Below are 19836 nucleotides of genomic sequence, written 5' to 3' on the forward strand. Positions count from 1 at the left end.
GCAGGACTCGGGCTGGGAGGCTGCAGGGCCACCACCTCTCTGCCTACATTGAACAGTGGGGAGACTGAGGACCAGCTCGGAGGAGGGGCCAACTCCCAGCAGGGACTGGCCTCTCGAGGGGCCTCCCTAACTGGAACCTGGGAGAGCCTCCACCGTATTCCCGGATCTCAAACCTGCATCCCGCCCGAGGGCCAAACCTGGTCTCATCTGGGGCGGTGGGTCAAATGATTCACTTCTGTGTTCTCAGGGTCTGCTCCGGGGCTGGTCACAGCAAGGGTGTCATAAAAGTCTGTCGGATGAATGGTTAGGGGGTGCAGGTGAGATGGAGACCAGCCCCCTCCCCTTCCAACACACGAGTGAGTGCTAAGTCGCCTCAGTCATGTCCAACTCTTTGAGACCTTATGGACCGTAGCCCACCAGGCTCCTCTGTCCATGGAATTCTCCAGGCAAGAATACTGGAGTGGGTTGCCATGCCCTCCTTAAGGGAGTCTTCCTGACCCAGGGATTGAACCCATCTCTCTGCCGTCTCCTGCACCGGGAGGTGGGTTCCTTTCCACTATTGCCACCTGGGAAGCCTGTCTCCCAACACACAGAATCCTACTACTTTCTCCTTCCCCAGAATCTTACACCTCAGTGAGTCTTCAGGGACCACCCCAGGGCCTGGGTCACAGTGTGTGATCCATAAATATTGGATAGATGGTGAACAAACGAATCTTCAAAGTCTTAGATCCAGACAACGCGTGCTGAGCATGTGTGGGGCAGTGGCCACGTGGTCCTTGCCTCTTGGAGTCTAGTGAGGAGACAGACATGCACACACAGAACCCCGCCTCCATCTCCCTGCTAGGGAGGGAGACTTGAGTTGCTGGTGGACCTGACAAAGATGAGCCGTAAACCTGTTGGACCTTGAGGCCTATTGGAGGATGTTTTCTCAGAGCTGGTCCCTGTGTGACTCCTGGAAGCTGTCCCTGCCTGGACAGTCCACAGCTGGGGTCAGCTCGATGGTGTGGGGGACAGTGATGAAACAGGAAACACAGTGAGCCTTTACTGCATGCCAACCAGTGTTCCTGGAGTCCTTACAACAACACTCGAGGCTGCTAGTACAATCGTTACCACTTTACAGATGGGAAAACTGAGGCACAGGGCGGTACAACGGATGAGCAACAGAGCCGGGGTTTGGATCCAGGCAGGGTGGCACTGGCCCATCTTCCAGCTACACCACACTGCCTTTCAGGGAGTCTGGCCCTTGGCTTTGGCCTAGGCCGTCGGCCTGGGGCTCTCTCCAATCACCGGTGACCTGGTATGTGGCTGAGCCCACTTTGTCTCTTGTGTTCCAGGTCACTTTCTGGGGAACAACACAGTCATCGATGTCCTTCGGCAGGCAGGGCTGGAGGTGGAGCACACGCCCGCAGGGCAGACCATCCATAGGTAAGCAGCCAGGGCCTCTGGGGGCGGGGGACTGGCTGGCCCACTGCTGCTGGTCCAGAAGGCCATGCCTGACCACGTGCTGCACGGAGGGCCATACCCTGCCTTCCTGCTCAGGCCTGGAGGGCAGAGTCTCCCTCTGGGGCCTCCTAGGGACCAGCCTTCACCAGGCACCCAAGAGTAGGGGCCAGGCTGGAGGTGGGGAGACCGGGAGGAGGCTGGTGTCTAATCTGGCAGGAGGTCAGGATGGCAGGGAAGAGTGGAGGTGCCTTGAGAAGACTTGAGTGGATGCCCAGGCTTCTTGAATAGAAGACCTGGTGGATGCCCAGGCCTTGAATCGAGATGGGGCCGTAGTGACAACAGGCAGTGGCCAGGCCTCTTCCCTGAGTCTCAGCCCCACCCAAACCTTGTCTTCATCACCTCCTCTGACATACCTGCTTGTTGCTGTCTCTTGGCCAGGTCTCTCACCCCTGACTTTCCTGCCAGGGCACACTCACTCAGCCCAAAGAGCCAGATAGAGGCCATCCTCTCTTCCTGTGGGGTTTCCTTTCTCCCTCTAAGCTGGAAGCCAACGAAGGGAAGAGGCCAGCTGGGTTTACCTGTGGTCCCCAGTGCCAGCAACAGGCTGGGCATGGAGAGGTGTCAGCGCATGCTGGGCGGCCCTGGAAGACAATGACAGAATCCCAAACCAGGCCAACCTGAGCAGGAGCCTTCCTCACCTCACCAAGCAATTTAGGCCCTTGTGCCTGATGAACCCAGAGTCCAAAAGAAGCTTGAATAATCATGTGTGCGTGTGTGCCAAGTCGCTTCAGTTGTGTCCGATTCTCTGAGACCCAATGGACTGTAACCAGGCTCCTCTGTCCATGGGATTCTCCAGGCAAGAATACTGGAGTGGGTTGCCATGCCCTCCTCCAGGGGAGCTTCCCGACTCAGGGATCGAACCCGCATCTCTTATGTCTCCTGCATTGGCAGGTCAGCTCTTTACCACTAGTGCCATCTGGGAAACCCTGAATAATCATTGCTAATATTTATTGACTACCCACTGTGTACTGGGTTCTAAGTGCTTTTAGCTTATCAAATCCTAACGACAACCCCGTGAGGCAGGAACGATGAGCATCCCCACCTTAAAATTGAGGCACCTGAGGCCCAGAGAGGTGAAGCCGCTTACAGAAGGACACAGAGCTCCTTTCAATGGGAGTCTGGCTCTAGGGACTTCCTGAGGTCTTCACCACAACCTGTACTCCCTCAAGGGCTGGGGGTGAGGCTCAGGGGTGGGAGGTGCTCGGAAATGACTGTAGCCTTGCTCTTCACTCTGCAAAGATGGGCCTGGAGCCTGGAACATCTGGTCTCCCAGCTCCAGGCCAATGCCCTCCTGTCTCCATGACACTTCTGGAGGAACTTACAAACCTTGGACTCCTCCCCTTTCTATCTTCTGAGTCAGCCTGACCAGATTGCTCTTCCTGACTATTTGAGCCCAGTACAAATCAGTCTGTACTGGGTCAAGGGTAGGCGTGTGCTTGAAGGGTAAGGAACCCAAGGTAGCCTCAGGGACAAGGCCCTCCTCAAGCTCCCCCTCCCCACAGGCCCCAAGGACCTTCACCTCAAAGCTCATTGTGTCTGTCCCAACAGGGCAGGGGTGAGGGCAGCTGAGCAATGCTGCCTCGGCTCTTATTCATCTCAGAGCCCAGGCAGTAGTGGGGGGATGCCCCCATGGACCCTGGCCCGCTCTCAGCCTGAGTCTCTGCTGAAATCCTGCGGGTGGGGTGAGGGGGCAGGGATGCCGAGGAGGCCCCAACAATAAAAGCCATCATCGACCACAGGTGCTTCCTGGATCCATCTTTTTGTCTGCCTGTTTTGAATTATCTCCCCAGCAGCTGCGGCATCTCCTGGACCCTGGGAATCTGGGGTTGCTGTGGGGGCTGGGGTAGGACAGGCTGAGCTGATGGCCTTCTGTCCTTCAAGGAGAGAGAAATCCCTCACCCCTTTCATGCATGCGGGAATGGAGTTGGGGGACAGACTCCCTTGGGCACCACCTCGCCTTTACAATTCTTGGGACCATGCCCGACATCCCCACGGTCAGATGTCCCCAGCAGGAATTCCATGTAGACCACAGGGAGGAAAGAGTAAAAGGGAGCGGAGTGGAGGGTGTTTCCAGGCTAAAGGGTATCTGTGCTCCACTGTATGGAATATAGATTCCACACCACACGCTTAATTGCACGTCAGTGCCTGCGGCAGCCAGCTCCATTCACTTGTGGGTGACATTAAAGAGAGGCCAGATCTGTGCCGGGCACTGTGTTAAGACCTCATCTCTCTCATCCTCATGACAACCCTATGAAGTGAGTAGTACTAACTTCCGCTTATAGCCAGCAGCTGCTTGGACGCTTGTGTCCCTGCCCTTAGCCACAGAGTCTGGACAGTGCAGAGCCGGGGAGTGAACCCACGTTAGAGCCCAGGACAGCTTGAGCTCTAACCTGCTCCAAGCTGTCCTGCCTACCCTGAAAAGGTGCTCAGGAGACGCGTGTTAGACAAATGACACAGCAGCAATGTGAATATTTCATATTTAAGGATGTTAATTACTAGAATGTTTCAGCCGCTATTTGCCAGGCACCATTTCTGAGTGCTTTGCCTTTATTAACTCACAAAATCATTGTGATGCAGCTATGAGGCACTGGCTGTAATATCCCCATTTTTCAGAGCAGGAGACTGAGGTGCAGCACATTACATTTAGGCAGCTCGCCTCAGGCCCCTCAGCCAGAGCTGCTGAATGAACAAGACCTTGACCAAGATCAGATAAGGAACCAGATACCCACTCAGGGCTCACTCCTACTAGTCTGGGCTCAAATGTCACCAACGGGGACCAAACTGTCCTCCCTGCCAGCCCCCTCCCCATGGCCCACGCGGTCCCTCGTGACTGCTTTATTTGTCTCCTCAGCAATTGTCACTGTCTGACATCATGCACGTTTTCCTCTCTGTCTCCTGCTTTGGAATATTAGCGCGAAGAAGGCAAAGCCTTTGCCTATTTTGGTAAATAGACTGACACTGCCTAGAAAGCTCCTGGTGCAGAGTAGATGCTTAATAAACATTTGTTGAATCAATATTGGGCTTCCCTTGTGGCTCAGCTGGTAAAGAATCTGCCTGCAATGCAGGAGACCTGGCTTCGATCCCTAGGTTGGGAAGATCCCCTGGAGAAGGAAAAAGCTACCCCGCTCCAGGATTCTGGCCTGGAGAATTCCATGGACTGTATAGTCCATGGGGTCACAAAGAGTTGGACACGACTGAGCAATTTTCACTTTCACACATTGAGTCAATAAATGAAAGAAGGAATCAAAGCTCTCTGTCTTCACACCAGGCAATGGTTTTCTGGGTGCCTCTCAGCGGGGCACCCTGGCACCTTCTCCTGCCATGACAACCCGCCCACTGAGTTGTGTGCCCTGTCACACGTGAGTGACAGGCTCCAACGCTCATGCCTCACCTGCCATTGCCCCTTTCCAGCCCTGTCGCCGGAGCCCTGCACCTCCACCCGCGGGGACCTCGGCGAGCCCCGCCCCAGCGACCCCAGCTGCTGCAGTGCCCGCGGCCCCCTCGGCGCCCCCCACCGCCCCACCGGAGGAGGAGGACCCAGCGCTGTCCCCACACCTGCTGCTCCCCGACAGCCTCAGCCAGCTGGAGGAGTTTGGGCGGCAGAAAAAGTGGCTCAAGCGGCAGAACAAACACCAGCGGCCGCGGCAGTTTAGTGACCTCTGGGTGCGCATCGAGGACAGGTGAGCTTCGAGGGCGGGGCTGCCGGGAGCTGGGCCTCTCTCTGGCCAGCCTACCTCAGAGCCACCCAGGGTCGGACGCGCTCTGTCATCCACAAGGCCGGCTCTGAGGAAGTGTGGCGGGTGGGTGCTCGATCGGAATAGGCTCGTCCCCTGTTCATCCTGCAGGGTTTGTGGAGCATGCTCACACCTGACTTGTCAGTTTCCCACAGTTAAAGGTGAGTGAATAGAAGCTCCCTTCAGGTGCAGTGGACAAAACTCTGCTTTGCCCTTAGCTTTCCTGGAGGCACCTGGGGTGCACAGCAGACTCCATTTGTCCCAGGGGCCAGAAGGTGAAAGTAGGAGAAAATGGAACAGGCTGGGAACATCAGAAGGCTGTGAGCCTTCTGAATGGTCTGAGCGGCCAGCACCTCTGCAGCAGGTCAGAGAGATGGCAGGTGATGGCCGTAGGCTCCTTCTGAGGAGGGGCTGAGGGATTTGTGATATCCTTGTTCAGGGCTGGCGGGTGCTGCAATCGTCCTTCTCTGTCCTCTGCCCGTGTCTCCCTGCAGCACTCCCTTGGCCTGTCTGTGCTCACAGCTCCTGCTGTAACCAAGGCACTGCTTTCCAACCTCCACCAGCAGGCCCAGCACTGAGTGGTCTCCCTAGATTCCACTTGGGGGCAGAAATGTCCACATCTGGTGAACAGTGTCACCAGAGCAGCCAGGACGTCCCAGGGAGTGACCGCCAGGGAGGGCAGAGTCCTGCCCACCGTGGTAGCCCAGCACTGGACGTTGTGCCCAGCACCAGGCCCTTGGAGACTCAGAGTCTCCACCCGGACCCTAAGTTCATTACCTGGGGTTTTCCTCAGCATCCCTAGATAGAATCTCCTTGGGTACTTGTTAAATGATATCCCAGGCCCCACTGTGGACCTGATTGATCTATGGGGACATGCTGCACAGGGACCAGGAAAGCTGCTTGTTGAACATGTACCAGAGTCTTCTGAGCAGCTTTGGGAAACATGGATCCAACTCTGAGTTTACCGATGGTGAACCAAGGCCTGGGGCGGGGGCTTGTCCAGGGTTGCACAGGAATTCCCTTCAAGGTCCTCCCTCAGCCAGGTCTCTGAGTCATAGACAAAAAGCTGACATAGTCCAGTCTACAGTCTTAATATGCAGCCTGTGCAATGTCTTAAAGAGCCTTCCAGCCAGTAAGAGTCGAGTCCATTGCTCATTTGGGCCTACATTGGTTTCCGAGCGCCTGCCTTGGGTTACTGGGAAACATGCTTCTTCAGGGGTCCCACAGGCCCGCCCTGCCCAAGGCGGGGTCACTGCTGTAGCTATATTGGCCTCGACAGATTTGGCTCCTGTGCTGCCATGGCCTGCCTCCTTCAAACCAGGAACAAGAGCACAGCGTTACCAAGAGCTGCTCCTCAGCCCTGGAGAGGGCTCGCAAGCCACCAGGGAGCTGCTGGCAGCCCATGAAACCCCCCAGTCAGGCCATTCACCCTGGGCCCCGATCAACCTGCCAGGTGACCAGACATGGCCAGCAGTGGGTCTGGCCCTTGGGGTGACAGCAGGGAGGCTGGACTGTCAACTCCAGCCACAGACCCCCAGCTCCTAAACACGTCTGAAAGGTAAATTTCAGCAAATGACTCCAAACGGTTTCCTTTCCACAAAATGTCTCTCTGGAATACAGAGCCTGGTTTCAGGAGAAGAAAACAGCTTTTCTTTGACTAGAGGGATCCCTTCTCAGTCCCAATAGATAAACTGTGGTTGGATAACTTTCTTCCATCTGGTTGGATTAGAGAAGGAGGGTTCCACCAACCGGCAGCCTGTGTGTTGCAAGTTTCTCTGCATCACAGGGAAGCCAGCGCTGAGGTCCCCGAGGACCTAGATGCAAGGGCCCAGCTCCCGCCACGCCCAGGTCTCACCCTACCCATCCTTGTAGAGCTTCCAAATTTCCCACTCTCCAGGAGGAAGCAGAGGAGACCTTTCTGGAGGGGATCTGGAGTCCATTGCAGCCCTTCTGACAGTACTGTTTTCCTTGGAGCGTTCATTCCATTCAGGGTTTTCTCAATTTGCTTCCCCCTCTGCCTGCAATGCAGGAGGCCCAGGTTCGATTCCTGGGTCGGGAAGATCCCCTGGAGGAGGGCATGGCAACCCACTCCAGTCTTGCCTGGAGAATTCCACGGATAGAGGAGCCTGGCGGGCTACAGTCCATGGGGTCTCACAGTCAGACACGACTGAGCACAAAACAGTTGTCAACCCCACTGGCTCCATCCTCTGCTCTCCGTTCCCTCTCCCTGACCTCATCTTCCACCCATGATCCTGAAGTGAGGTCCTCCCGAGTCTCTGGCCCCCAGTCACGCCCCAGCACAGCGCCCTCCTCAGTCTGAGATTCTCAGAGCTTTCCCTTGCCGCCCCACCTCTCACCGGGTACACTTGGATGCAGAGCTTTTGCCCTCCTCCTGTGGGACCCCAGAGGCCCGGTCCTGGCTGAGCTGTGTGCTGCCCCCCAGCAGACTGTGCATGGCCCACCCCCACCTTTGTCCCTGCTTTGCTCTCTGAGGGGGGATGGGTGTGAGTGGACCTCTGAGGTGGAGCTGAGCTCCTGCTGTGCCAGCTGCTTACATCCATCATGACCCCCAGTCCTGTCAAGAGTCCCAGAAGTCAGCTTCACTTGACTAAGGAGGAAACTGAGACTCAGTGAGCTCAGGTAACTTGCCCAAGACCGTGTGTCAAATCAGGTTGTCGTTGCTGTTGTTGTTGTTAAGTCGGTCAATCATGTCCGACTCTTTGTGATCCCATGGACTGCAGAACACCAGGCTTCCCTCTACTTCACCATCTCCCGGAGATTGCTCAAACTCATGTCCATTGGGTCAGTGATGCCATCCAATCATCTCATCCTCTGTCGTCCCCTTCTCCTCCTGCCCTCAATCTTTCCCAGCATCAGGGTCTTTTCTAATGAAGTCGGCTCTTCACATCAAGTGGCCAAAGTATTGGAGTTTTAGCTTCAGTCCTTCCAATGAATATTCAAGATTCAAGCCAGGTAGGGAGTCAGAAGCTGCAGCCAGGTCTGTCAGATGCTGAGAGTCACAGTCGTCCAGCACCACGCAGACGCCCCTGTGTCCTTGCCTGGCAAGCGTCTCCCTCTTCCTCCCCTTCCTCCCCACATCGTGTTCCCTGTGCTTCCCCCTGCCCTGGCTCTCACAGCCCCCCTCCTCACCCCACCCGCACCGACCGTGAGTGCCTCGGGTGCCCCTGTCCTGGCATGCTCTCACACAGACAGCAGTTCCTCACTTGCGTCTAGGCTGGGAGGCCCTGGGGATCAGAGCTGGGTTGGACTTTTCCGGGTCACCAGAGGCCTCGTGGAGTGTTTGTTGACCGCATGCATGAGTCAGAGAAGCAGGGAAAGAGTGAGGAGGGGGCTGAAGAGCCCGACCAGGACGCCACCTGGAGCAGGCTGGCCTCCCCTCGCCCCTCATTACCCCAGATGTAAACACGATGAAGGAAGTTTAGAGAAGCAGCGGCTCGTGGCAGGATGATTTATGGGGACCCGAGGAAGGGGTGGGGCATATGTCCGCAGATGGTTGAGCAGCCATGGTGGAGCGCTGTCAGGGAACCCCCCCGCGTCTGTCAGCCGGATCGGGGGCAGCAGGGCAGTGGCATGACCAGCAGGGGGGCAGGTCAGGGCGGAGTCGATTCCCACGCAGGCTCTGTGCAGGCCACTGCCCCAGTCGGTCAGATCTGGGACAGTGCTAGGTCTCTCCTTTTGCACAGTTAGTGCCTTGGCTGTCCTCTGTAGGTCACACCAGCTCTGCTGTTCCCCAGTCCACCGCTGGGCCGCAGGTGTGTGTGTGTGTGCTTGGGCGTTGGGGGAGGCAGGGAGTTGGATAAATGAAGGAGCAGGGTGCTGGGACAGTCATGAGGGAGCAGGTGCAGGGGAGAGAGCGTTTCCCGAGCTCTGCGCATGGCCGGAAGCCAAGCACAGAGGTGGGCATCTGTATGTGGTGGACGCAGAGCCCTGCAGGTGCCTCCACACAGGAGTGGGGGTGCAGGACACGCATAAGCAGGGGGTCATTGGCCTCGTGGGCCTCGGTTTCCCCCCGAGGTTTGAGCAGATGGCCCAAGGCCCCGCAGAGGAGGAGAGAACTATGTCCTCTTGCCCTGGGCCCCTGGGAGGGCTCTGCACACTTCCCACTGGCCTGCCGGCCTGCCCTGAGGTTCTCCAGCTCAGCTTTCTCACAGTATAGCCAGGCTGTCTCCCGGGACTAGACGGGGTGCTCAGCGTCTCTTCATGATGCCAGGACCCCATCTGATCAGAGAACAAGACCACTCAGTGGATGGGAGGACAGATAAATTTGGGCAGCATCCCCAGACCCTCCTCGTCCTTGCTCTGAGGCTTAGAGTAAAAAGATGGTGCTTATACAGTGGTGAGCTGGCATCAGGCCACTGGTGACACTCAGGAACATCTGTCCCCCGGTCAGTGGCTGACTCTCAGAGTCAGGTCTAGGGCACCACCCGCCCTGTCCCCCAGTGGGAAATGGCTCCTGGGCCGTCAGCGCACCTCAGGCTTAAATGAGCCCCTGGGTGAGCAGCACACAATTAAACAAGAATGTGATGGCCACATGCAGGGTGCCCAGCCCACGTCCAGTGCTGGTGGGAACTAGAGCAGGAAGAGCCTTGGATCATAGCCAGGCAGGGGCTGCTCCCAGCTATGGTGCAGCTGAAAGAGCCCTGCAGCCACAGCCAGCCTGCCTGTGCCTGGCAGGGAATCCAGTCAGTGAGGGGAGGAAGGTCGGGGATGCTGAGGGGTGAAGTGACCCAGGGAAGCTGAGAGGAAGGTGAAGGCAGTCCTGACAGAGAAGGCCCTGTGGCCAAGGGCCTGGAGGCTGGCAGGGGCCTTAGATATCAGGACAGGGAGCTGTGGTCATACCGGTCACTTTAGATCTCTGCCTGCATTTGCCCGGTCTGCCCAGATGGTTCCAGCCTGACCACATCGCGAGGGCCACACCAGCCAGCAGGGCCACCCATCAGCCAGGCCCTCATGCCTCCAGTTCCATCTCCATTTTGTCTCCTTGGAGCCCTCTGAGGAGCCCATCTGCTTGTACTGCAAGAAAGCCACAGCCCCAGGACTCCCCAGACCCAGTCCTGGGTGGTTCTTAGGGACCGTCTAGTGCCAGGATGGGGGCCCTACTCCAGGAAGCCCCGCAGTGGGGCCTCAGGGAAGCCAGCTGCCGCATCTCAGCCACCAGCCCTGCGTTCCTGTGCATTATACCTTCAGCTTCTGCCTGTGATCCCACTTCTGGCTTCTGCAGCTCGAAAACACTTTAAAGCCAAGGGTCTGTTTCTGCTCCTTCATTGTACACAGGGAAACTGAGGCCTCGAGGGCAGGACTTGCCCAAAGTCATGCAGGGGACAGGGACCTCGGGCTCTTAACCCAGACAGAGGGTCCTTGCCCACACTGGGGTCCCTGTCAGCTCTGAGCACACCCAGGCCTTGGAGCCAGCCGTCTGCAGAGCCTGGGAACACTCGGGGTGTTTGGTTTGGCTTTGAGGCCGCTTTGCCATGAGACGATTTTCCCCAGCATGAGCCTGGGGCAGGGCTGGGATCTGGACTGGGGCCTGGGCTTTCTAGAGGGGGCCCAAGATGTGGGGGCATCTGGAGAGGATTTCTGTCCACCGCGACCCCCGCAGCAACCTCACTCCATTTCCCTGGGACTCCTTCCAAACATATAAAACCCCTACTCAGGCTCAAAGGGGGAGCTTGCATCTTTGGTTTTCAAAGTGTGAAAGCAAATGCCTTTGGGCACCTTGTGAGACATAGTTTTCAAGATCTCTATTTGTCTCCCTTCTTACATTGGGGCTGGCTGCAGCCAGCCTTGGTTCCCATTCTGGGCATCCCAGGTAGCAGCTCAGCCTCCCTTCTGAGGCCAGCCTTCCTGGCTGCTTGAGCTGAAAAGATAGGGCAACAGCTGGGAGGGACTTTTCCCTAGAAAAGAAAGGGAGGGAAGGGGCTGTGGTAGTGGCCCTCCTGGGTATGGGCAAGATCCCCTCCCAGGGCTGAGACCACAGGGGCGTCCTCTCTGACCCTGGCAAGCCTCCATCCGCAGGTATGTGAGGTCTCGACAGGAAGCACCATGCTTACTCCCAGGCTCTCCATCTCCACATTTAGGGATGGCACCTCAGCCCACCTGAGGCTGGGGAGGCAGACAGTCCATTGCACATCTTCAGGCTCAGTTTCCCCATCTTGGAAATGGGGATAATGAGATGATTCATGTACAGCATTGAGCACAGGGTCAGCCAGCATACAGGAAGTGCTCCATATGTGGAGGACGCTATCAGTGAGAGAGATGAAGACACAAACGTCATAATCATGCTAAAAACGGCCAATGCCATATGGCAGTCCCAGGGTACCAGGCATTGCTTTGTACATAATGCCTCATGTACAAAACCCACTCAAGCCTCATGTGCAGAAATAGGTGCCAATGGCAGTGAATAGTGAGAAATATGAAAGGCTTCGTAGGAGCTTCAACTCTTCCAGGGGTCTTGGGGCTTGGAGGACAGATCAAAGAGGTCTCCAGGTGAGGGGACATTGACTCAGGCCTTCAAAGGTGAGTCAGAAAATGGCAGTGACGTTAGATGTGACTGGGGAGGGTAGTACTCCTGAGAGAGCCCGGGAAGGTGAGGTCAGCCCACACCAAATCATGCGAAAGGTCTCAGGTGCTCTGAAGGCTGGCACGGGGTGGGAGGCAGGACAGGCCAGATTTGGGGGGTGGTCATAAGGGGCATTCGAAGCCATCTGCCCCCCCTTTCTTGTGCCACCCACAGAGTCTCTGTCTAGAAACACCTTCCTGCCATCCATGGTGCATAACAAGCATTTGCACCCTCCTCTCCTGATTAGGTCTCTGGGAATTTCTAAAGACAGGAGCACACAGGTAACAACTGTAGAGTCCAGGGTGAGAAGATGTGGTGGATTCCTGCAGCCACAGCATGACTGGGAGTAGAGCTGAGATGGAGGGTTAGGGCAGAGAGTGACAAGCCCCTTCACTGCCGAGTACACACACTGATCAGAAGTCCCGATCCATGTACAGACAAGGATGTGCTTATAACCCCTGGGCTCCTCTGCCCATCCCCCACCCCCCAATGAGGCTAAGCCAGCGTGGGTGAGAGGGTCAGGCTGGGACAGAGATGAGGCTGGGCTGCAGCAGTAATGGTTACAGGGCTCACCACAGTGATGTGGCCAGTGGCTGGGGTCTCATGCCCAGCATGTGAGAACACAGCCAAGATGGCACAGGGACTCCTGGCTTATCTGGGGCATGAGCAGCCCATCAGGGAGAGCAGGTAAGCACTGGAGAGTGGGCAGTGTTCTACAGGGAGGAGGCTTCCTGTTCTGCAGATAGCCAGAGAGGGGCAGGCTCCCTGCTGAGCTGTCAGCTGCTAGTGAGCACCCACTGGGTGCCCAGTTCAGATCCCGTCCCTGCTGTGTGTCCTGGAATGAGTTATTAATGCTTACCCTCTTTGTGACTCTGTTTCTTCACAAGTAAAACGGGATAATGGTCTTGCCTGCTTCGTAGTGCTGTCTTGAGGATTAGCAGTGTCCTAATGATGCTGGGAAACATTGAGGGCAGAAGGAAAAGAGGGCGTCAGAAGATGAGATGGCTGGATGGCATCACTGATGCAATGGACATGAACTTGGGCAAACTTTGGGAGATAGTGAGGGACAGGGAGGCCTGGTGTGCTACAGTCCATGGGGTGGCAAAGAGCTGGATGCGACTGGGTGACTAAATAACAACAGCATGCTGGCACAACTGTAGCAGGGCCCTTAGTTTGTAAGTACTCTTCTCACCACTGGAGATGCCCTCAGCCATAAGCAAGCTGGTCTCGCTGCCTTCACAGTGTCACCTCTTCTGCGAGGCCATCCTGGCTCCACACTAGGCTGGGGCCTCTCTGCATGTCCCTGGCCTTTCCCTCCCAGCCTTGACCTTCTGGGGTGATGGAGCTTGTCAGATCCTCCCCCTGCATCTCCATCTGCCTTCCGCTGCCTGGGGCTGCACAGGGCAGGGGTAGGTCCCTCACCTGTGGGGTCCAGTCCTTTCCTTTATCCGGAACCCTCTCCCTCTTGGTCTCTCTTTGTTATGCCTCCATCCTTGTCCTGTGTCCTCCCAAGTCCCTGCCTTGCTCTCTGCCCCTCTCTTTCTTCATAATTTCCTATCTCCCCAGGACCTGAGCCAGTAACCTGGTCCTGGCCCCCCGCCCTCCGCTCCACTTCCCAATTCCACCAAGTGCTGGCCTTGGCCCGCCAATTCCTTCTGTACTTCACCTCTTTTTATTTCTCTGTCTCACTCTCTTGTCTCTGCCCTTCCATGTCTCTTTCACATGGGCTCTCTTGAGCCTGGAACCTCACCTGTGACCTCCCCAACTGGCTTCTATTTTGATCAGTTTATGAGGGATCACCTATGCAGAGTGAGGTCACCAGGGCTCCTGCCCCCAGAGGCGCCACCCCACTCCCTCTGAGCTGGCCTTGTGGAGCCTCAGTTTTCTCATCTGGTGAAAGGGGGGCGGTGAGACCCGATGAACATTTGTTTTGAGGACCAGAGATACTGCTGGTAGTAAAGTGCAGACTCCCGGTAGATGCTCAGTTAGCAGTGGCTGTGGTACGTGGCGGCTGTTTGTGTATTTCTTTTCTGTTTACTTCAGACTGGGGAGGGGAGGGCAGCAGGAAGCCGGGGCCCCCTGCGTACGTAGGTGTGAGGACTGCCTGCCACAGTGTGACTCCAGATGGATCTCCCCCAAAACACTTCACTGCTTTCTGCCCGGGACTCAGTTCTCTTGAGTGGTCACACTGGAGGCTAGCTGTGTGGCTCTGGGCTGCTCACTTTCCACGTCTGAGCCCTCTGTTTCCTTCTCCATTTTACGAGGGAAGAAAACCCAGATTCAACAAAATGTTGGATCTGCACTCTAAGATCACAGCGCAGGACAAGACTACTGAGTGGCCGTGCCACATTCCATGTCTCTTTCTCCCTCCAGCACCACAGCCTCGCCACCCCCACAGCCCTTCCAGACCATGCACAGCTCCGGGACCGCCAAGCCCCTCTTCCAGCTCTCCGACCCACTCCAGCAGCAGGAAGAGCCAGCACCCGCCAGTAGCTCAGCGCCCAGCTGCTCCCCGGCTGCCCTGGGCCTACTCCTCACCATTGCTGCCAGCATAGTAGCCTCCTTCCTGCTGCACACCCTCGGACCCTCCTGACCTCGGCCGCATGCCTGCCCGGAGCAGAAAAAGAAGCCAGAGAAACCGACGGGAAGGTCTGCAGCCGCATCCACTGCCCCTGCCACCCTCCAGGGGTGCTCAACACCTCTCGGGCAGTCCAGATGGGATCCGTTAAAACACTAGAGCTTTATTGTACCTGACTTACATCTTCTTTTTTGTAGAAGGATCTTAATTTCCCATAGTGCTATGGGGCTCTTTTGTAAAATATGTGTCCATATTAAAAAAGAAAAATGTATTTATTCTACTGATAAAACTATTTTTATGTGGCCGATGTTAATAACTAGCCCCATCGCCAACCCAGGAGGTGAACCCAGGTTGCCAGGACAACTGCGACCTTGCAGGGACCGTGGCTTTGAACTGGCTAGCTTCTGGATCAGTGGAGTCCTCCAGCGTGCTGGTTTGGCTTCTCCCGCCGTGGGGTCCTCAGAGGGAGAGGCAGGCAGACAGGCTTAGCTTTTGTGAAACTGGACTTGGGAGCCAGAGATGTGAATGCTGACGGTCCTTCCTTCCCCTGGATGCATCCTGGGGCTGGGAAGGTACTTTAGGAAAGAGAATGCTGCTATTTTGAAAACCCTGAGTGTCTGTGAACTGGCCCTCCAGAACTCTTGGTAAGTGTTCCGACCAAAGCACTGGGGTGGGGGAAGGGCTGTTGGTGCTGAGGGAGGTGGTCCCCCCAGCTCCAAGTGACAGATGGTTAAACTGAGATGGTTAAACTCACCAAAGAGAAGAAGGTGGTTGCCCAAGGTCACAAAGCAAGTGGGAGATCCGGGGTGTCAGTCTAGACCCCCCTGTTCTGGCTGGTATCATTAATCCATCTCGGCTTACAGGAGAGGCTGCTGAAGTCATGACCAAATGGAGTGAGCTGAGCCAAAGGACAGGAGCACAGAAGGGCAGTTTTAGAGACGGGGCCTCTAGGAATTCCATGGTAATGATACTCGTAATGAGAGCTGCCATTAGTTCAAAGTCTGGCAGGCATTTTGCACACTCACTTTATCACGGATCCTCACGCCAGTTCTGTGAGATGTGATTGTCCCCATTTCACAGATGAGGAAACTGAGCCCCTGTTCGAGATAAAGAGACTTGTTCAGTGTGCCCCAGCCAGCACCTGGCCCTAGATCAGGGTGACTCAGAAGCAACGCTTGTCTCTCAGACCATGTCTGTCAGGTTCTCTGTGCAGAGGAAAGTTCCAAGGGAGGCAGATCTCACCCAAATGGGCCAGCACACGCTTCTTACTGCAGCCAAAGAGACCGCTTGGCTACAGTCATCATTGGTCCCTCCAGCCTGGCCTGCTCTGGCAGCAGGCTCTGCCACATGTCCCATGCCCCAGCTTGTCTTATCCTGGAGCCAATGAGAGGCTTTCCTGCCAAATCAGAGAGGCTGGAGGATAGTTGTGATAGGCCTGAAGAGACAGAGCAGCCAAACGGGGGAAGGCAGGTCGCCGAGACTCAGAGAAACTGACCAGCTCCTCTGTCCCCAGGGTGACAGCCAAGAAGACAGAGGGCCCAGGTTGGCTACATCCCAGCCCTGAACCCTCACTGGGCTGGCAGCTCATTAGTTACAGAGTCCTGGAATGCAAGAGCGTAAAGGGCCCTCATTTGACAGAAAAGAACAGTGAGAAGATAGGCCCAGAGAGGTGAGGTACTTTCCCAAGGCTGCACAACTGGGCAGGTCTGCTGACCCCTAGCTGGCTCAGTGCTCCTCAGCGACGCCACACCATGGGCTTCCCTAGCAGGCCTGATTAGCATCAGTGCCATTGTGCCCAGCTTGGCAGCTGCCTCCTGTCTGAAACAGTAGAATTCTGGGCAACTCATTGGATGGTCAGAAGTCCCAGGGGCGTCTTGGCAGGCAGCTGAATTCTTTTCAGTTCTGACCCAAATGAATATGTTTGAACTTGAGACCTGGCAGGAGCCCTGAGCTCTGCTTCACAGGGTCCAGCCAGCCCTGTGGGTACCACACTGTAAACTGAACTTGACCCCGGCCAAGGCTGGAGTCCATTTATCCTTGGCAGAAATGTGACTTCCTATTTCTGAGCCGGAAGGGGCTTAGCTGACTTTTAAGCAGGCTCAGAAGGCCTGTAGGACATCAAATAGATGGCGCGGAGTGCTATTTGGATGAGATAAGTGTAAAGGAATTAGAAACACAGAGGCCAGATTTCCCTCTGTTCAGGGCAGAGTGTGGCATGAGATGTATTGAGATGGAGCCCGAGGTTAATTAAAGATGAAGCATTTGGTAAATAGTCCAAGCACCTGACCGCATGCCCAGATCTGTGCCAGGCGTGGGGCCAAAGAGGTAAATTAACGCAGTGTGTGATTATCAAACACGCACAGTGCCAGGCTCTGCGCCGGGGCCAAATCTAGCTGCCTTTCTTGGCCTAGAGAAGTTCATCGTCAAGAGGCAACAAGCAGCCCAATCCCAGGTTCTTAGAAGGAACTTTACAGGTCATTCTGTCCAGGCCCCTGACCACAGGCAGTTTCCCCAGATCCCTCCTCTGAGCAGGTTGGGAGATCCCAAGCTCTCCCTCCACCAAGTACTCAAGTGTTTAAAGAAAGCCACATGGGCAGCAGACGGATGGGCCGCCTGATCAGGTAGACACATGCTGACGGGACAGCCGGAGCCAGTGTGAGTTAGACATCTGCAGCCCACATCCACTGGTCCCTGAGGAACCACCCACTGGCCAGGATTTGAAACTTACATCCCTCAAGTCCCCGCAAGCAGTAGAGAACTTGCTGACTTATACCCCCAAAGACCAGAGCCATATGGACAGAAATCTGCACAGCTGGAGCGTTTGAATTCTCTCTTCCCAGGCCAGGGAACCATCATTCCGTCTGCAGTCACTCACATGATTTAGAATAATCCACCCACCACTGCTGACATTTTTTTTCCGGCATATGATATGTGCCTCTCCTCACAAAATGCCCCTGTTTCTCTGAGAGCATTGTTAAGATCCTAAATCCTTGGCTTAGGACTCTCACTTTGACTTTTAGGCAGGTGGAGGAGATCAAGGACTGAGAGCCAGCATGTTCCTGGTGGCCCTGGGTCCTGTCCGCCAGAACAGCTGACTGAATGACCAAGGGGCTTTCTAGGTCAGGTCAGCATGGCCCTGTCTCCTGATCTCCCTCCAGGCTGTTCTGAGCACCAGCAATCCTGTGAAGGCAGGGACCATGAAGGTGTGTACAAGTGAAGCTGCAGGAAGCTGCAAAGGGCCACCAAGGGCCCCACCAGCTCTGAGAGTCAAAGATCTGGAGTCCATGAAGCGTAGCCAGACTGAAGCATATTTGTCCTTCCCAGGACAGGCTGTTTCACACATGCTGTTTCCCAGGCCTGGAAATGCCTTTCTTTTACCCCTAACTGCTCATCCTTTGAGGAGCAACTCAGATAGCACGTCCTCCAGGAAGCCCTCTGCACTGACTGTGTCTCTGCTCCCCTATCATACTGTGAGCTCCTCAATGGCAAGGTCTTGTGAATTCATCCCTGTGTCCTCACTGGACACAAAAATGCCACCCAAGAGATGTGTAGAGAAGGACGGAGGAAGAAAGGAGTGAATGAAGGAAGGGAAGGAGAGAGGCAGACCTGAGTTGTGCTGGTGGAAGGGTCTCCGCAAAGCCAAAGCTGTCATGAGATGGCAGGTGTCCCTAGAAGCGGTGAGTGTCCCGTCAGGAGCGGTGTGTGCGCAGGGGCAGTGGGCCCACTGGCTGGAGATGTGGTAGGAGAGTGGAAGTCTTGGCAAGGCAGTGGGGTAGGGTCCCTCCTGGCTCTTTAATACTCAGGTTCTTTGAACATTGTTATTTTTCCAAAAATTCATCTAAGCAGCCAAAACAATCACCCGGGCTGGCTCTCTAAACCAGTAAGTTTCAGAAATCAGTCCAGCCTCACTCCCCCAACCCTCCACCCCCATTCTTCAACAGCCCAGCCAGGCCTGACGCAAATTGGCACGCTCGCCTGCTGCCCTGGGGCAGGGGGACTTCTGGGCAGTGGGGCAAGGCTGAACCGGAACCCAGGCCCCTGCTCCCAGCCCAGAACTCCTTCCCTCCCTGCCCCCACCCCAACACTGGGGGAGAGAAAAGGGGAGGCCTGAGAACTGCCTGAGCCTTGCCTGGCCCTTTCCCAGGAGCATCAGCACACCCCAAGCTCTCCCTCGTGTGTGTGTGTTCAGTCGTGTCTGGCTCTTTGCAACCCTTTGGACTGTGGCCCGCCAGGTTCGTCTGTCCCTGAGATTTTCCAGGCAGGAATACTGGAGTGGGTTGCCATTTCCTCCTCCAGGGGCTCTTCCTGACCCAGAGATCGAACCCACGTCCCCTGAGTCTCCTGCATTACTGGCAGACTCTTTACTGATGAGCCACTGAGGAAGCCTCTCAGCTCTCCCTGCTCTTTCTCCAAGTGTAGGCTTTTCCTTGCCAGAGATAGCCTAGATACTCCTTCACTTTGCTGAGTGACCTTGGGCAAGTCCCCGCCCCTCTCTGAGCCTCCATCTCCTTATCTGTCAAATGGAGACTTTGTTTCCTGCTTGGGAGATGCCATGTGCAATCTTGGGGCTCCACAAAGGTGAGGCATTCCCCGCTCCGCAGCCCTGTGCTCAGCTTTCCTCCCAGCACCTGAGGGCTGCCGTGGGATCAGGAGCACGTGGCAGGCAAGGAAGGTGACAGAGTAGCGCGCCTTGAAGGGCCACTCCATCCCAAGTCCCACTGCGGGAAAGTGGACTTTTGAATAAGACTCTCAGTCTAAGAAGTTTCTGGCGGGGCTGTCAGCCATCTTGGGCCCCTAGTGGCTGGGGCGGCAGGGGCTGACTCTTGGTCAAGGGATGTTCTAGCCCAGAGCAAGGGAAGCCAGAGCCCCTGTCCCATTCCTGGGCCTCAGAGAGATTGCAGGACATCCCGGCCCGACTCTCACTGTGTGACACAGCTTCAGATCTTAATGTATTGGAAAGGTATTCCTGATGTTGTGCTTTTAATCACCTCTTCCTCTCACCTCTGTGAATTATCCTGAAGAGTTCTTTAAGAATATAATAGAAGACAAAGAAAGATGCTATTAATGTTATTTTGCCAAGAATATTTTTGTAGCATAATATATTAATAAAAGATATCATGACTTCCACGTGACGGTGTCTCTGCATGCCGACGGCTCCCCCTCCTCCTGCGGGGGACTGTGTGGGGAGTCACCTTTGCTCAGAGGGCCAGGACCTGAGGCGGTGGTGCAGAGGGCCTGGCATGGGCCCATTTTCCATGTAAAAATGCAGGCAGGTTCTGGGAGGGTGTTTGGGCAGGGGCCCAGCGGCTTGAGAGACTTCACACCAAGTGGGGTCCTCGGAGCCCTCTCCAGCTTTGTTCATCTGAACAATCAACCTGGAACCTGGCTTCACCCGTGGGGCCCCCTTGCTCACTTCTCACTCATCAGCACCTACTGACTCA

General features: G+C 55.8%; 1 protein-coding gene across 1 annotated transcript in view; it reads left to right on the forward strand.

Moving 5' to 3' along the window:
• Positions 1–19516, forward strand: part of TRABD2B (TraB domain containing 2B) — a 222618-nt gene extending 203102 nt beyond the window's left edge. Inside the window, 3 exon segments of the mRNA XM_070368096.1 lie at positions 1335–1432; positions 4915–5183; positions 14191–19516. Coding sequence (XP_070224197.1) covers positions 1335–1432; positions 4915–5183; positions 14191–14410 — 587 coding nt within the window. The 3' untranslated portion in view covers positions 14411–19516.
• The last annotated feature ends 320 nt before the right edge of the window (positions 19517–19836 follow it).

This window comes from Bos mutus, chromosome 3 (genome assembly GCF_027580195.1).
Source record: "Bos mutus isolate GX-2022 chromosome 3, NWIPB_WYAK_1.1, whole genome shotgun sequence".
In the NCBI taxonomy this organism is placed as follows: Eukaryota; Metazoa; Chordata; class Mammalia; order Artiodactyla; family Bovidae; genus Bos; species Bos mutus.